This window comes from Enoplosus armatus, chromosome 20, assembly GCF_043641665.1.
Source record: "Enoplosus armatus isolate fEnoArm2 chromosome 20, fEnoArm2.hap1, whole genome shotgun sequence".
NCBI lineage: Eukaryota > Metazoa > Chordata > Actinopteri > Centrarchiformes > Enoplosidae > Enoplosus > Enoplosus armatus.
The window spans coordinates 13,973,606-13,990,767 of NC_092199.1; the positions used below are offsets into that span (position 1 = coordinate 13,973,606).

The window sequence follows — 17,162 nt, forward strand, 5'->3', positions numbered from 1 at the left end:
CACACACACACACACACACACACACACACACACACACACACACACACACACACACACGGGGAGTACGTGCACTTTCTCTCCGACACTCGTAGTCTCTCTCTCCGAGGCACACAGATGTGTTGCTAAAGGGTTGCCATGACAACTCTCTTAAATTCCCAGTCGGTCAGGGCGAGTGTGAGAGTCTGTGTGTGTGTGTGTGGAAAGTGTAATCGAGTCGAGTCATTTAGGGCTCACAGAGAAAGTCATTTTGTTGCAGTAATGTCCATTTTAAAGACAATTTCAGGACTGTGGGCTTCCAAATAAGCCTGCAGGCTGCGACAGTGTGAGGTTGTCTCAGCTTTGACTGAACAGTCGGGGAATACTGTGCTCCTCCCTCCATCAATCACCAGCAGATCACATCACCATGTTTTATCAGCCCGACACCAGTCCTTTATAGTTTGTCATTTAACAACACAATCACACTTTATTCATTTTATGCACCGAGCACTTCTGTGTGTGCGCAGAGTTCACAGCGAGGATCCCGGGCAGATTAAACCCGATTAGGTGTGATTTAAATTTTAAGTGTTGCATCATACATTTTGATTTAAAGTCTGATGCAATGATGCAATCTTTCATCACAAAAACATCACAGTGCGGGAAAATCACTCAGTTTGATCTACGCTTTCATAAACAAGTAACTAGAGGAAACCAAACGGATATTGCAACATGCCATAGTAATTTATCTGTATTAGATGTAATGGATTTGGGCACAAATAAACTCTGCTGTACTGCACGACAAAGGATGAGGACATTAAAGTTATAATCATGAAAATCAAACCCCATTTTTGATATTATTTATGGTCTCATTTTTCTTGCAATAGCCATTTAATGTGTTAACATTCTGTAATTACCTCTTTATATAATAGTTTTCCTTGTTAGTGGCGGGGTCCGCCATTCCCTTTAAATTTCCTTTACACGCACAGGAGACTCACATGAAATCATATATGGTGCCAGGCGACACCTGTGGCAATATTTTCTTTATTAACCAGGACTGAATTCTTAAGGATTATAACTTTAAAATCAGTTTTATTCCGAAACAAGATTGTTATTCCTGTTATAATTAATATTGATTAAGAATAATCTCTCAAGTCAACATATATTCAAACAGTATACTGGCTGGACGTCAAAAAAAAAGAAGAAAAAAGCTTCTCAGTTTTACTCTGAACAGTCATCTAAACAGTCATCAGTCTGATCAGAGGTCAGAGGTCAGTTTACTCCACATCTCCCCAGTCATTCAAACAACGTACCATGATAAACATTAAAACACACACACACACACACACACACACACACACACACACACACACACACACACACACACACACAATATGGTGATGAGAATAGTTTGCATAGGACAGGCATTAGACTGCGGCAACAGCAAACACAGTAGAGATAGCTACTACAGCTGGATGTTTTAGGGTCATTAAAGGAAAATTCCACCCTTTAATATGCTCACACTGTTACACAGATAGTTTCTCTTCCTCTTTTATGATGAATTTCTCTTTGTTACCACGGTAATATGCAGAAACAGGAAGAAAACTGCACCACCAAACAACAAAATGCACCCAGAAACACAGCCGGCGCCTCCAGTAGCTGCTTTGAATGATGTTTCAGTGTTTTAAGGTGGAATCTTCTTTTAACGATGGAAAAGTTTGGGATACATTTAAAGTTACACTGACAACGTCTGACTTTACCATAGCGTATTGTCTTGAACTTTTAACATTTACACTGCACAGACAGAGTGGGTGTCAGCCTCCCTCTGATGCAGGAGGACTGTGCGGTAAGGTCGTGCTTCTCCACAAAAGCACCACTAGTTTTTGAACACATTCAATGATCTTTCTGTTCCCCTTTTTCGGCCAGTGGCGGCAGAGATAATAACATCTGCCAAGAGATGAACCTAGGTAAACATTCAGTAAAGAGAGACCATAAACTCAATTTGATATTATCATGACATACTGGAAGCTTTATAATGTGTGGTTGGCATGTAGTTGCATATTTGTTGCTTCTTATTTCTGGCCAAACATGCCTCAAAATAACTTTTTCCAGATTTTGGAGATTGGGCCATTGGCCAGCTTCAACATTGTTGATAAGACTGTGTCCCTGGTAGATCACAAGTCTGAGTTTTAGCTTATCATGTTGGAGCAAATGATCTACTAGGAACTGCCACATTCTTATCTGCTGACACATGAGTTGACCAACATGCCAGTCTCCAAAAACCTTGTTGTGTGCCTGGAAGAACAGGGACTCAAAACTGTATAATCAATACAATTCACAAAAAAAACTCAGCTTGTTGTTGTTGACAAGCAGAGTCTTCCCTGATATTCAGGCCTGCAGGAGTTTCCTGAGGTCCTCGTCCATGCCTCGCGCCTTCATCTGCTCCAGGCTGTGGTAGCGATGGACGACACCCTCGGCCGTCACTACCACCACCCTGATGCCGTGGGTGTCCTCGCCGAGCTGGCAGCCGATGGCCGAGCTCACGACCATGTCCAGGCCGTCGTGGCAACCGCCGGCGTTTCGGTGGTAATGGCCGGAGAAGACCGCTTTCACCCCTGTGGCGATGAGAGAGGTGCAAGAGTGCTGAATTTGCATCAACAAAGGAACTACACAAACCAGCATTACATGGTGGAACACAAAAGCTAGCTTGACTTAGTTTGCCTCTGCTTACGTCACCCATCTAAACTGGGATATTACTATGAATAGGCATCATGCTCTTTAGGGTGCCATGTTATTCACAGCACGTCTGACCCCTCTGTCCCTCCTGTATCCCAAATAAAGATGCAGCATATACAATCATAAACACCTCATGGCACAAAATGACCAAAATAAGTCTACAAGGGCTTGACAGGGTTAGTGATCAACACTTGTGGCTCAATGTTTGCTCCACCAGGAGAAATCTGGCTTTAAAGAACTCACTTTAGCAGCCCCTAGTGCGCTATATAACAAGAACCTGCTGCTCAGTCTCTTGGTTTCTGACTGTATATGTAGTTATACAGTACCTCACTTAGCATTAGCATAACATCATGATTATACATGTATGCTGTTCAGTATATATGTATATGCAACAGCAGTGTAATCTTCAATAATGTCCTATCTATTACCATCTACCAGAATGCTTTATGGGTAGAAAAAGGTGTTGGGAGGAAAAAGACAAAAACAGAGAAACAGGAAAGGAGAGAGATGAAGGGAAGAAGAAAAAAGGAGAGAAAAAGAAGAACAGAGAAAGATGTAAAAGTAGGAGAAGAAGAGAAAATAGCAAGGAGATAGATGAGAGGAAGGAGGGAAGGAAGGAGGTAAGAAAGAGAAAGAAAGAAAGAAAGGGGGAAAGAGAAGAACGGGAAAAGGAAAGGAGAGACAGAGGGAGGAAAGAAGGAGGACGGATGAGAGAAAGAGAGAAAGAGAAAAAGGATTTAAAAAAAAAAGGATGAAGATAGAAAAAGGATAGAAAGGAAGGACAGAAGGTCGGGAGGAAAGACGGTGGGAAAAGAAAGAAAGAGACAACAAACACTGGAGCCTTCCACTTGTAGCATATTTTGTGAACCTGGGGAACTTTCATTAGTGGAGCCACGATTTTCAATTTATTTTCAATTACAGACGACATCATTAATAGGATGGTGAGGGTTTGGCTCGGCCCTGCGGCGTGACGTCGTGTCACTACAGTCGAAATGACTGCACACTTAAAATGGCACGCCAAAAAACAAGCCTCACTTTGAATGAGGGCTGCAAAATGAGTTGTTTTGCTGTGTGAAGGTAGCATTTGTCTGTGTGAATTTGTTTCTTCAGTTTCGGGAGAACCAATTTGACTTTCTGGCAAGCTGGTGTCATTTCTCACTTGAACAAGGTGTAAACATACGGTGCGGGTTGGATCAAATAAAAAGATTTGAATTAGGGTTGTGTTTAGGTTACGGTCATAAGTATAGTTATACAATACATGTGTGTGTTCTAATGTCTACCTGTGTGTGTGTGTGTGTGTGTGTGTGTGTGTGTGTTTGCATGTCCATATGTGCATGCCTGTGTAGTTGAGGGGATTTGATTTTAAAATGAGTTTACTGCAGGCTTTTGGCAGAGAGAACGAGCTGCTCTATTTTGTAAGTGTTTCCACGGAGGGAAGTCTCGCGGCGTCGTCTCCAGAGAAACACCCAACCAAAAAATAAAAAGAAGAAAACTGTCAACAAAAGAGGATAAATTGCAGTCTGCACATGAGAAAGACATCGGTCTGTCCCGGAAATCTGCACAACAAAGACAAGGAAGAACCCCCCCCCACCTCCCCCTCAAAAAAACTCTTATGTATCCAGTGCTGACACTACCTCGATGCCAGCACTGTGAAATGGCCCTGAATCAACAAGTCCGCCACTCTACATAATCAAACAGCACCAGAATACAAATGTGACCTAAATTTATATTAATATTCGGAGCAATGTGAGAACAGCGGTTTCACACGCTGGACCATTAACTAATTAATCCCCCATAAATGGAAATTGATGATTTCGGCCTGTATGTGTGTATTCCTGTGCTAAATTCATTTACAATCTAAACCTGGGGCAGCGCTGCGTGGAGCCCACCCTCCTGTGACTTGCGGGTGGGCCTGCAGATATATCATTATGACATATTTCATGTATCTGTTTGTGTGTATGTGTGCGTGTGGCCAGGAATAACAGCCTTTCGTATAACCTTGCCACTGTTCTAGGTGACTGAATCATTGGCCAGGCTCAACACTGTCTAGTGTGCACATGTGTGTTTGTGCACATGATAACCTTGATGTTATTTCTAGATGAGGGCTGAAAGGCCACAGATGCCCTCTTAGGCCTCCAGGCCAAAGCATGTACTCATTATTCTGTATGACTGTGTGTGTGTTTTGTGGTGTAGTCCCTCTCTGCCGACAAGACACCTAAGTGTCCTACGAGGAAGTAACACAGCTCATCTACAATTATTCAGACCCTGCGAATGAAAATAAAGCAAAGCAGCAACAGAAGTGTGAACCTGGGAGAATGTTTGATGGGATCACCTGATGCCTCAGCTAGCGACACGGATTGTGGAAATGTTGGATTTGTTACAGTATCCAAGCGAAGACTGTGACTTCTTCGTCACCTCAGAGAGATGAGGTGGTGGGAGGAAGACGCTAAGACAGCAATAGTAAAGAAGTGATAGACAGGAATTAATCCTGTAATAATAATGACGAATAAACCAGCGAGGGGGGGGGGGGGGGGGGGGGGGTCTTTTTGAAGCCGATATGGTTTTTCTGAACCTCCTCTAAAACTCCCAAAGATGCCATGATTAATCATGCTGCCAAATAAAGTGTGTGGGAGTGTGTAAGTGTGCATATGTATTCATGTGTCAGTGCGTCTGAGTTCCGTCACCACGTCTCTGATGATCCACATCCCACAAAGAACGACACCACCACGCAGCAGCAGTGAGCTTCCCTCATATGTATGTGACATATTTGTGATGCATCCATGTAGCGGAGTGGTGCTGCGTGTTTGTTGGTCATAGCTTTGAAAACGAAGTCAAAGTCACAAAGTGCAGTTATTTTAGAACAGCTACAGTACGAGGCGCTGTTAGAAACAGCATTAAAGGAAGATTTGGAGAAATACACATTCACTTTCTTGTTGAGAGTTAGTTGGGAAGATTGATACAAGAATCAATCGTTAGCTTAGCCTAGCATGCAAGAGTAAAAACAACAATTTGTGGCAAACAAACGAGGTACTATCGACACTTTCGGAAATGTTCTTGAATAAAACAAATAACAATCCATATGTCTTCTTGAACATGACGTTTAAGTAACAAGCATTTACTACAACAAAAAGTATTACTATTACAACTTCTTTTGACAGGGACAGTGCATATTAATAACATTTCTGAAAATACCCCAGATTTATATGCCAGAAAGGCTCATTTTAAACTGTAGTCCCCAGGCAGGCAATAGTTGAAAGCACAGCTCTTATGACACACGGAATCAACAATAGCATGACAACAATACACAGATAGCATGACGACACGATGTTAGGCCTGGTGAAGTGTGGATATTATGTACAGAGGCTATGAAGACACGAGGTATACGAATGACAAATAAGACAACAAACAACAAGACAAGTATAGTATAACATTAAGGGTATGCAGTATTTCTCTGAACATCTCTAAGCCAACCAGAATTACCTTTTTTTCAACACTACTATTTAAATACCAGAATACCAGAATCTATTCTGTTCTATGAGAAATTCACAGGTGTCCTGGGAGAGTTGCACTTGGCTAACCTGTCTAATGTCCATCAGGGAGAATGGGATCTTTGTCAGGTCGTCACAACACACTACAGGCTTCATTTCAAGGTCTTAAGTATAGCTGACAATTGAAGTGGACTGAACCAATGGACAATTTGTACGTTGTGGAAATGAATTGGCTCGCTCCCCTTGTTTTGATCCACTGGCTCTTACGGAGCAAACCGATTTCATAGAAATGATTTAGCATAGGCCCAGATATTACACCCTGACTTGAATTCATTTGAGCACGTCCCTCTCGGAGGGACGTCCTTTACAAGTCTGCTAAAAACCACTCTGAGAGAAAAGTTGCCCTGTCTGAGAAAGAAAAGAATTGCTAATCTCCAAAAGATTGTCTGTATGAATAAAAGATAAACAATTGAAAAAATAAATAAAAATAGAATAAAGAAGAGAGAATAAAGAAAGCTGTCCCCTTTGCACTGCAGTCAGAAGATGAAACTGACCTCTGAAATTGTCTGCCAGAAAATGAATGCGGGAAAGCACAATAGGCTGAGATTGCCTGCATGAAACTGAAAAACACACAAAATAAAAAGCAAAAAACAATTTAAAACCCAGAAATACCCTCGAACTGTTTCAAAGACTTGTCGTAGCATATAACTATTGACTGGCAGAGATCTCTTTTAGACCAATACAGTGACGAGGGTTAAACCCACATTGGAAACCCTCTTCTTGACTTATGCTGAACGTAGGTCAGACACTACTCAGGTTTTATGAAGAGGATGTCTGGGAAGGCACTTAAGTTTGTATGCACTCCAAGAAAGGTGTCTGAGATTGCCCCAGTTCTTGCTCTGGTTTGATTTGACCGCTGAGAGAAAGGAGCGGGACACAGGATTGGTTACCCCATAGGTAACTACAAAAAAACTGGGTGAAGGTGTGTGTGTGTGTGTGTGTGTGTGTGTGTGTGTGTGTGTGTCATGCAAATCTAACTTCAGCAGAAACACGACAAAGACTCTACAGCCCATGCTAGCAGCTCTGTGAGCCTGATCATCGGCACAGACGTGCTTTGAGCTAAACGCTAATGTCAGCTAACGTGCTCACAATGACAATGTCAACACTGTGATGTAAAGCAAGAATGTTGCTCACCATCTTAGTTTGGCTTGTTAATATTTGCTAATTAGCACTGACCACAAAGTACAGCTGAGTATGATGGGAATGTCATTTGCTTTGCAGGTATCTGGTGATAAAGTAATGGACAAATTAAAAGTTTGACCTGATGATGGCGCTAGATGAAAAGTCAGAGGATCAATAACGTTACTACAATTCCTCCTGAGGGGGATATGACTGTCTGTACCAAATTTCAAGGCAATCCATCCAACAGAGACATTTCACTCAAAACCACAATGTCAACGTCATGGTAGAGGAAAAGTCAGGGGTCATTAGGATCCATCCTCTGGGAACCTTGAATACTTGTACCAAATGTCACAGCAATCCATCCAATAGATGTCATGGGCATCCCTACATCCATGCCACTAGTGTTGCTTAAAAAAAGGCATAGTTTGAAACCTATGTCATGACGGCCAAACGGAGGTTTCGCTAAAGTTCTGCTGTCACGTTCAACCAGAAAAGGCGACTCATGAGTGTGAAGAGCTGCTGTTGTTGCCTGCTGGAATGACAACTTGAGAGCTTACGGACTTAGATACACTGCTGTAGGCCACCGCTGCCTCCAAGGTAATGATATCTGGCACCCTTCTGGGAAAATGGCCTTGATTTGACAATGGCGAAATACGATACACAACTCATTTCGCTTCGCTTCACTCCAATCAAAGTAGCACACACCTCCTTTTCTGTACGTTGCTATCCAAACCGCCTCACAGTACGATCAGCGTGGGTGGCCTGGTGGGACTTAAACCCTTAACTGTGGTAATGTGAGTGCCATGGCTCAAGCCATTGAGCTACATAAAGAATAAAGTCCTTCTCCTTCCACTGACAATACCATACTAAACCCATTCAGCCATACAGAGAATGGACCATATAACCGTGCTATGTGTCTTGCTTTACTCACTGAGCTATACGCAGACACAGTATGTGTGTGTTCAATAACAGTATCGCATACAGTAGAGGATTGTTAAGTCCAATTTCGACCTATTTTTGTCTCTTCACCATGCTTTGCTGCATTCTTCCCTTTTCTTGCAGAGTGGGTGCCCTCACGAAAACATGCACTCTCCGTGCTGATAATTCCACGTTCTGTCTCGGTCTCTGCGGAAATCCCATTTACCTGTCAGCCTTGAAACAGTGCTGGTTCTTTTGTGCTTTTCTTTGTGATAAAGACTCCCATCTGGGGACTGGCCTTTGCTTTGACAGACAGAGGTGGGGAGGGTGGGGAGGAGGGAGAGGTGGTGGAAAGGAGGTAGGGAGGGTGTTGGAGCACTCAGAAAATACCCAGAGTAAGCAGTCAAGAGTGATGAAAACATATTGAATGCTAACGGAGGAAAATTACCCCGAGTCAAATTGAATTCTGGGCAGAAAAATGCACAGAAAGAAGAGGGGAGTCCTCGCCAATATGCGACTGTATTTTGTTTATATTATGATTTTGATATGCTGCAGTCATTTGAGCCATGTTCGCCTTAATTGGAGGACGTGTTTGAATATTCTGAAACACCTTTACCATTTAAATGCCAATAGTGTTCGCTGATGTAGACCGCAAAATAAGAGGAATAAAGGAGGTAAAGAAACGCCTGTCCACATTTAATCATGTTTGATGTTTGTGCTCCTTCCTTCTATCCTCCCTCCCTCCCCCTCTCTCCCTTCCCACTCTCCTCCATCATCTCCTTTTCATCTCTTGGTCACTGATTGGATTTGCTAATTGCCAGCTAAGTCCCTATCTTGCCACTAAAACCTCCCCCTATCAGTTATTACCTCCAGGAGAAGCCTTTTCCCTTCAGACCTTTACTCCCTTTGACACAAAGTCTGAACGTAGTTCAGAACAAAGCTGTCATCTGCACATCTGTGAGAATGGGCTGCGTAGGAGCGAACATGCAACGTGTGCGCTTGTATTGAAGAGGGGTTGTCATTAAAGCGCAGGTCTGGGAAATAATTTATCATGAAATGGTGGCTGTTGATAATTTGCATGACAGAGGGATACGAAATGATGTAGCGTGGTGAGGCATCTTGAAGCCCCGGCTCCCCATAAATCACTCTCAGCCATCAGTCACAACGCAGCGTCCCCTTCCTGTGTCCTCCAGTTACACACACACACACACACACACACACACACACACACACACACACACACACACAATCACAAAGGGAGCTGGGAAATGAAAGTAGTCAGCATGTCATCTATTCCTCAGAGAGCATGCATGCCTTTTGGCCATTTGGTACCCAACGTGGTACCTAATCATCCTGAATTCACCAAGCTACGATCCTTGTGTTTCTCCAACTAAGACAGAAACTGTTAAGATACCACAGGCGTACAGGGCATAGCAGTGAGGGGAATAGTGGAACCTGCAACATTGGGAGGCTCAAAAGGCCTGGAGGTAAAGGTTTCTTTTAATGTAAACTAATGCATTGTAGTGGTGAGATTACACTTTTCCTTATTATGTTCACTATGTTCACTTTATAATGACAGTATTATACACACTTGTGCTTTATACCACACAATCTACACAGGAGGAGTAGCATGAGCAGTACGTTAGCAGAGCAGCAGCAGCTTCAGTCCTCCATCAGTGTCCACACAGGAGGCGCAGTGTAGGTCACCCAGCGCTCACGGCCCAAAACATAATCACTGTAGATATGCATGTAAAACACCTCTAAGCGCTGCTTAGACCGCAGCAGGGGGAGGAAGTGTGAGGTGAGCGACAGAACCAGCGTAATCGAATCAAGACCTGCACATTCCACTTTTAGTCACGACTGGACAGAGAGGTAACGTTCGAGGTTGACCTCCGATGTCAAACCGTAATGCTGAATGTAATCACAGCTGCAATAACCAATAAAACTGCCTTAATGTTAAATTTGATTTTGTACAGTTATGGAGGTTTTAGTGTAATTTTGTATTCCTGTGTTTTGCTGAATGATTTTCTGACAATAGAACGAATATATAACATGCACTTAATGGCTGTTTTGTAGCCATATGCATCTATGGTTACCCATTAAATCTAAAAGACTTTCAACTTGCTGCGGAAGGGAAAGTCGGAATTAAGCAGGAACAAGGCGAGACCTTCATCTACAGTTCAATCAATAAAACAGTAAATGAACAGGAAGTTCCACGTGTTGAGGATCGCTCCATGGATATCGTCCACTCTAACAGCCCTGATTGTTTCAGGCAGGAAGATATGACGGATCGATACACTGAGGCCGTGTTTAGACAGATGCTGCCCCCCTCTTTCATTTCAATGAGGCGACTGCTTTGACGCAGCTGCGATGCCAACATAAAGGACTGTCCAAAAAGCTGAACCTGGCTAAACCTGTAAGATTAATGGGGTAGTTCTATTATTTACTTGGCGATATTGGCGATGAAGGATAAGATGACATAGCGTTGACCTTCAAGAGTTGTAAAATCCATCCTCATTATAAACCGCTGTGCACTATTTCAGCGTCTGATAAGCCTTTAAACTCATGAATCTATTACTCAGACCGGCCTGCCTGGATCGTATCATCTCACTGGTACCTGAAACAACACGCCCCCACCAACGTTTTCTGTCTGAAAACCAGGTAAGTCGTCCCCACCAACCCCCACCTTTGGTTTGCGGTACAAAGAGAGAGTGAGACAAAGAAAAAGACAGAATAAGAGAGGGAGATACAGAAAAAGCAAAAGCATTATTCAGCCTCATCATTAAAACAATGGGGTTAAAGGCTTAACCGTGGCCTCTTATCAAATCCCCAGTGGGTGACAAATGTGTCTTCGCTTTTGAACAAAGTAGGACCCTTGCTGATAAAGACAACCAGCGGCAAGAGAGAGAGAGAGAGAGAGAGAGAAAGAGTGAGAGACAGAGAGACTATGCAGAGCATAGAGCAGCTTATCTTCGCCTCTAATTAGCTACTGTATGTACAACTCTACGGCCGCAAGCAATGTTGGGAATTCCAATGAATTTCTCAGCTGCACTCTTGTTTTTGTTTTTTTTCTACACATAAACGGGGTTTGGAGGCAGAAGGGAAGTGTGTATCTGTCTGCATATATGTGTGTGCGTTCATTCGTCCTTGTTTGTATGTGCGCTGAAGGTATTCAGAATGTAGGATATAAACCTTGGAAGAGGAGGAGGAGGAGGCAAAGAAATCTAATTACAGTACTACCATATATGAGGAGAGGAGAGACTGAGAGCACTGCTGGGATTTCTGTTACTCCACTTGCCTCTCGGAAAGGAGACACAGGTTCCCAGCAATGGGAATTCAATCTTCTCTGAAAAGATTCTGGATGTGCGTAAAACCCCCCCCAAAAAAATGCCCCAATCTCTCTAAATTCATAAATTCAACATCCTCAGCCAGCAAGCAACCTACAATCTTTGCATGTCTTTCTTCCTCTGCTTGCAGCAACTAAATGCTGGCCGATGTAACATTCCTGCACTGAAAAATTGGCATAGGTAGGGGCAGTAAAGCCAGACAGAGCGTTTATTTACAACAGATATCTGCATATGACCGCAGAATCTGTAGGCAAGGGACAAGATGTTGGTTTCCGTTTGTAGTCCGAGTAGTATTGACCAATCACATTTGAGGGGGCTTTGGTTGCATGCAGGTCTGTGTGGAGAGCAAAGTGGTGAAACGCATTGGCTGAAATGCAATCTGGTATCCCATCGGTTTTGTCTGACGACGATTTAGCTTTTTTTTAAAAATCTATCTGCATTCATATGCAGAAATGTATAATAATATCATAATGTAATCTGTAATCCCTTCTCAAGTTGCTAATCGAACTGTAAACAATGACCGACACACGGAAGAGGAAGTCTTGGCCTGGATGTCCGTTATCCATTATCCGGATATCCTCTGGCTACACAGGCAGCCCCAAAATATTGGCTGTCGCCCCCAGAGGTTAAATCATGATGGCCAACAAACTGACTGTACTGTAGTGTCTGAAAAGTCTTCTACCAAGTAGCAAATACCACAAAAGAAGTAAAAACAAGTTGACTTATTTTGTTTACTGGTTGTCATAACGGTCAGCACAGCAACCAATAAATCACCAACTTATGTCCTTTTCTAATCAGGTGTTTGGTTTAAACTCAAAAGATATTAAACACGGAGAGCGAGGTGCACAATTACAGGCAGGATTTAATATGAAGCAAATAACTGTCATATCAGAAACCATAGTAATTGCTTGTGCAATTAAAAAAGAGATTGAATGATACTTTACTTGCCCAAGAGGGGGTCATCACGCAGAGACAGTGGATCATTAATATGAGTTGGAGTGCAGTCAACAGTTCCCAGGGTGGAACTGCTCGCTCTGATGAGCCACAGGAAGACTAATTGGTGTCGCACCTTTGCCATGTGAAGCTGTGCTGCTGAGATAACATATAGATACTTACTGTAGAATATATCATGCAGAAGAATGTGCCACTGCATAGTGATTTATATGCAAAATGCATACACACACACACACAAAGAACATACACAAAATAAACCATCATGCACACACAATTACTCAAGCATCTCCCGACACACATCCTATGAGAAGAAATAGAAAAATTCCTCAGTGAGGAAAAATCAATTAAATGTATTTCTTTGTCTGCAGGGGACTATATTTTCTATTTCCATCATATGTCCCTGGAGTGGTGGGGGGCTGCAGAAACCCAGCAGCAGCAATATCAACCTCACAAATGCTGAGCCAAATCCCCAGCTGCCGTAAGTCAACTGACACCACAAAAAGACACCTTTGGAGTGATCGGAGAACTCGGTTACACGTAGCAGTGTGCACTTACTCATGAGGATTGATTTGAAGCCAAACACACATTTGTGTAGCATCCAGCAATTCCATTTTAAGGCCGCTTTCTGAAGAATTAGAATTACTAGACAAAGAATGAGGAAAGCTGTTCTTTGTTCTTGCCAGACTGCTGTTTAGCTTTGCTAAAATAAGAACCAATAGGAACTTTGAGGCAGCCAACTAAGAAGAATATCCTTGAAGAGTTTTTTGAACAAAAGCCATGCGTTGTTGGTATAAAGAAACACTCTTGGAGTATCGTAAAGAGCTTTCCAGTGTTCCATTAACAGATATTGAAGCTAAATTCTCTTCACACTATAAATCATGTAATTCCTCAACTGTTGGTGTAGCTACATTTGTCTTTCAGTCAAAATTATATGAGAGCTGGCGGCCTAAACATAGATAGAAACGTATCCTTGTCAACTGCTTACTTTAATGCAAATCTCAGTGGAAAAATGTCATTACTGCTTCATCTTTGCCAACGCTCAACTGTTCCTATGTGGACTTGAATCTTTTTGAGAGTGAGACTGGAAACAGAAGTGTGTGTGTGTGTGTGTGTGTGAGAGGTTAATGATGCTGCCCTTTACTGTAATGACAGTAATGATCACCAGAGTACAAGAGCACATCTGGAGGCTTCGGTTCACATGGTGCGGCGGTGGAGATGAAGCGTGAATAACGCAATGCAAAGGGGGGGGTTACCATCAGCCAATCTAGCCAATGTCCAGAAGAGACTTAATTTATAGCACGGATGAGAGGAAACACAGCCCCTCACCGCACAGACAGGAAGGCAAACAGCACACTTTTTTTTCTTCAATATGCAGTAAATAACATATCCTAGTTTTCTGCAATTCATTGCTCGTTTCTATTGTTTTCTTCTGTAAAAAGCCTGCAGTCTCTCCATTGGGATATTTTTACCAGACGCTAGCTTGCCCTGCAGGAACCTTCACGCAAGTTCCAACGGTTCCTTCATTTTGCAGCTGTCATATTAAGAAAAAAACAAGTGGATCTGTGTTTCATGAAATGTTGTTTTATATAAAGTCCTATATACACATAAGTTCTGGTACTGGTAATAATGTATGTTTTTGGGATGTGTAAAACAATATATCACCCTTTTGTTAATATTCATGATGAAGCTGATTATGCATTAGTGTAGACAGTCAACATTAAAGAGTGTGAGCCAATTTTGTGAAAATATTGAGATTACATGATTTTCATATGGCGAAGCTCATCTCTCTTTCATCTCTTAAAAACCAAAAATATAAAACAACAAGAAAAAGAGTCTGCAGCCCTGCTAGCAGCTCTGGGAGGCTGTACTTGCATAGGCACATGCTAATGTCATCATGCTAACATGCTCACAATGACAATGATTGCATGCTAATGTATTGGTGCAGGTGTAATGTTTACAATGTTCACCATCTTAGTTTATTGTGTTAGCATGATGCTAATATTTGCTAATTAACAGTTAACACAGTACAGCTGAGGATAAGGGGGATGTCAATAGTTTTGCAGGTATTTTTAAGTATTGGACAAATTGAAACTTTGACCTAATGATGGCACAAGACAAAAAGTTAAGGGATCGCCAAAGCTCTTAGAATACATCCTCTGGTGACCAAGGATGTCTGTACCATGGCAATCCATCCATTTCACTAAAAAACTAAACCTTGTGGTGGCACAGAGTCTGGAGCAAAGCGGTCCGACCAACTGACCAATTAACCGACATTTCCCTCCATACAGCCACGCCGCTAGCATGTCTAAAATTGTTTCGTGACCAATATCTGGTGCGACTGTACCGTAGCAGCTCTATAATACACTGACAGAGCACAGTGACGATCACAGTCAGTCTCTTTTGCAATCATGCCTCAAGGACATTCTCCAGTGGATTCAAAGAACAGACGTTACAGCATCAGTCACCAAGACAATCCTAGCAGGAGATGCAGGAGAGAGCAGAAGGAGCATGAAAGAGAAACTGGGGGATCAGAGGAGAGCAGAAAGAACTAAGAGACAAAGGCTGTATTATTCAACAATAACTGGTTTGATTCCTTCTATACAAGCGTTGTTTTTTGTCAAGTCATTGGATTTTAGTTTTAGATTTTGTAAATTTAGCTTTTTAACTTTTCTGTAATTTCCATATGAAGCTTTAGGTTTGTCCTCACTGCTTATAGATTTCCAAGGATCTGAATGGCTACGAATCTCTATAAACTGAACAAAATGAAGAATAACTTCACAGCAACATTGAAATTCTCCATCTGAGCAGTAGGAAAAAAAATGGAAATTTCCAGATAAATTCAAGAGACGGAGCTTGACATTTTGCCCGAGCCCATTGTTATGTATGGGATAGGACTGGAAAGGGAGGGTTCATGAATGTGATGAGTAAAATATGACTTGTAGATAAATCACTTCCCTTCTCTTGCAGTAATCGGAAGTACCATATGTTGCACTTTCACATATGAACCAACATGAGAAAGTCATGTAGCGTACGCAGCTTTATAGCGAGAAGCAGCATGTCTGTCATCAATTATTAACAACCATGTACAGTACATGTACGTATATAGTTCACACAGTGCCTGCCCTGTATGTATTCTAAATTTATAATTGCTGGCAGGACATGTGTGAACATGAGTGTGGATGAGAAAGGACACTAGCATGTTCTGCACATACAGTAATAACCCTCCGTTCCAGCATATAAAAAGCCTGTATGGATTGCCCTTTCAATCTTTAACCAGTGTTCCCTTAGAGGAGCAATCAATTATGAGAGCGAAGGGTCATCAGACCAAAACAAGCCAATATGGTTAAATACATGCTGGAATAATAGCTGGATAATGAAATTAATACCATCCATCCGCCAGTCACCTTGACGCATGATTGAGAAGGATGGCACGTGTCCGTATGAGCGGTCCCGTCAATCAGTTGTGCAGAACTAGCTGGATACTGTGGTGTGTACGTGTGTGTGTGTTGAGTCACTGCTTTCTTTAAGACTTATTGTCCTTGTGAGAGTTTCCATGCCCAATACCCTTGTATCAGTCTCTCATAAGCTGACAACAATGGGTTCTGATTATGGAATTATTCCTCTTATAGGGAGTGAATGCATTAATTAATTCAATTATGCCTGTGCTGTGTGTGTGCCAGGAGCTCCTCCTGTAGCTATGGCTAATGGCATATTAATCCTCTGGGCTGGGATCTTAACTGTGCTTCAGTAAGATATGCTGGAAATGAACAGGTTTAGCAGGACTATCAGCTAAGAAGTATTAAGACAAGAAATTTAAGACCACTTCACAGTGGCCTAAATCCTTCATTGTAGAAAATACTGCGGATATTTTAAGGTTTTGGAAGAGGCAGCTGCTTGACTTTTAAAAAATAAAACTATCTCTTTTGTGGCTTCTAACTCAAAGTTAGATCCGTGCATCCAAACAAGCATATGCTCAAATCTGGATTGACAAGACCTAGTATACCTAGACATGGTCCGCATAAAAGCACGATAACTAGAGGAAAAAGGTATAACGAGCCCATAATGTGTCCTACCTGCCCTCTTGAACCTGTCCAGCAAGTTTTGTCTGACTACCCTCTGCAGGTTGAAGTAGTCATCGTCCTCATCAGGGCTCTTTAGGTACAGAGGAATGTGCTGGAAGACCAGGATGTGCTTGGGTTTGGGTTCCTGAACGGAGACAGATGTGAGGGATGGGTGTATTACTGATCTCCAAAGACAAAATTCAATTGTCTTGTCAAATGGCTGCAGACGGCAGCAATTATCCAAACTTCCAGACACAGCAAAGGAAGACATTATCCAGCTGAACGTCTTCATAAATCAGACAAGAATAGAATCATGCCATTCTACCTTTGAGGAGGAGGCTCTGCTCAGCTGCTCCTCCAGCCACGTCTCCTGGGCATCCTTCAGCTGAGGGCAGGCTGAGGCGTCATAGAACAACTGGGAGTTCAGGACCAGGCAGAGGACTCCACCCACCTGAGACAACAAGAGAAAGAGAGAGAGATGTGGTGTAGGTGTTCATTTCATC

The 17,162-nt window shown here is 42.4% G+C and overlaps 1 protein-coding gene across 1 annotated transcript in view; it reads right to left on the reverse strand.

Annotated features, from left to right (window-relative positions):
* Nucleotides 1-2,361: 2,361 nt before the first annotated feature.
* cpped1 (calcineurin-like phosphoesterase domain containing 1) overlaps nucleotides 2,362-17,162 on the reverse strand; it is a 29,825-nt gene continuing 15,024 nt past the window's right edge. Inside the window, exons 4-6 of the mRNA XM_070927676.1 lie at nucleotides 16,985-17,110; nucleotides 16,672-16,804; nucleotides 2,362-2,588 (exon numbers count right to left, since the gene is read on the reverse strand). Coding sequence (XP_070783777.1) covers nucleotides 2,362-2,588; nucleotides 16,672-16,804; nucleotides 16,985-17,110 — 486 coding nt within the window. The remainder of the gene's footprint in view (nucleotides 2,589-16,671; nucleotides 16,805-16,984; nucleotides 17,111-17,162) is intronic.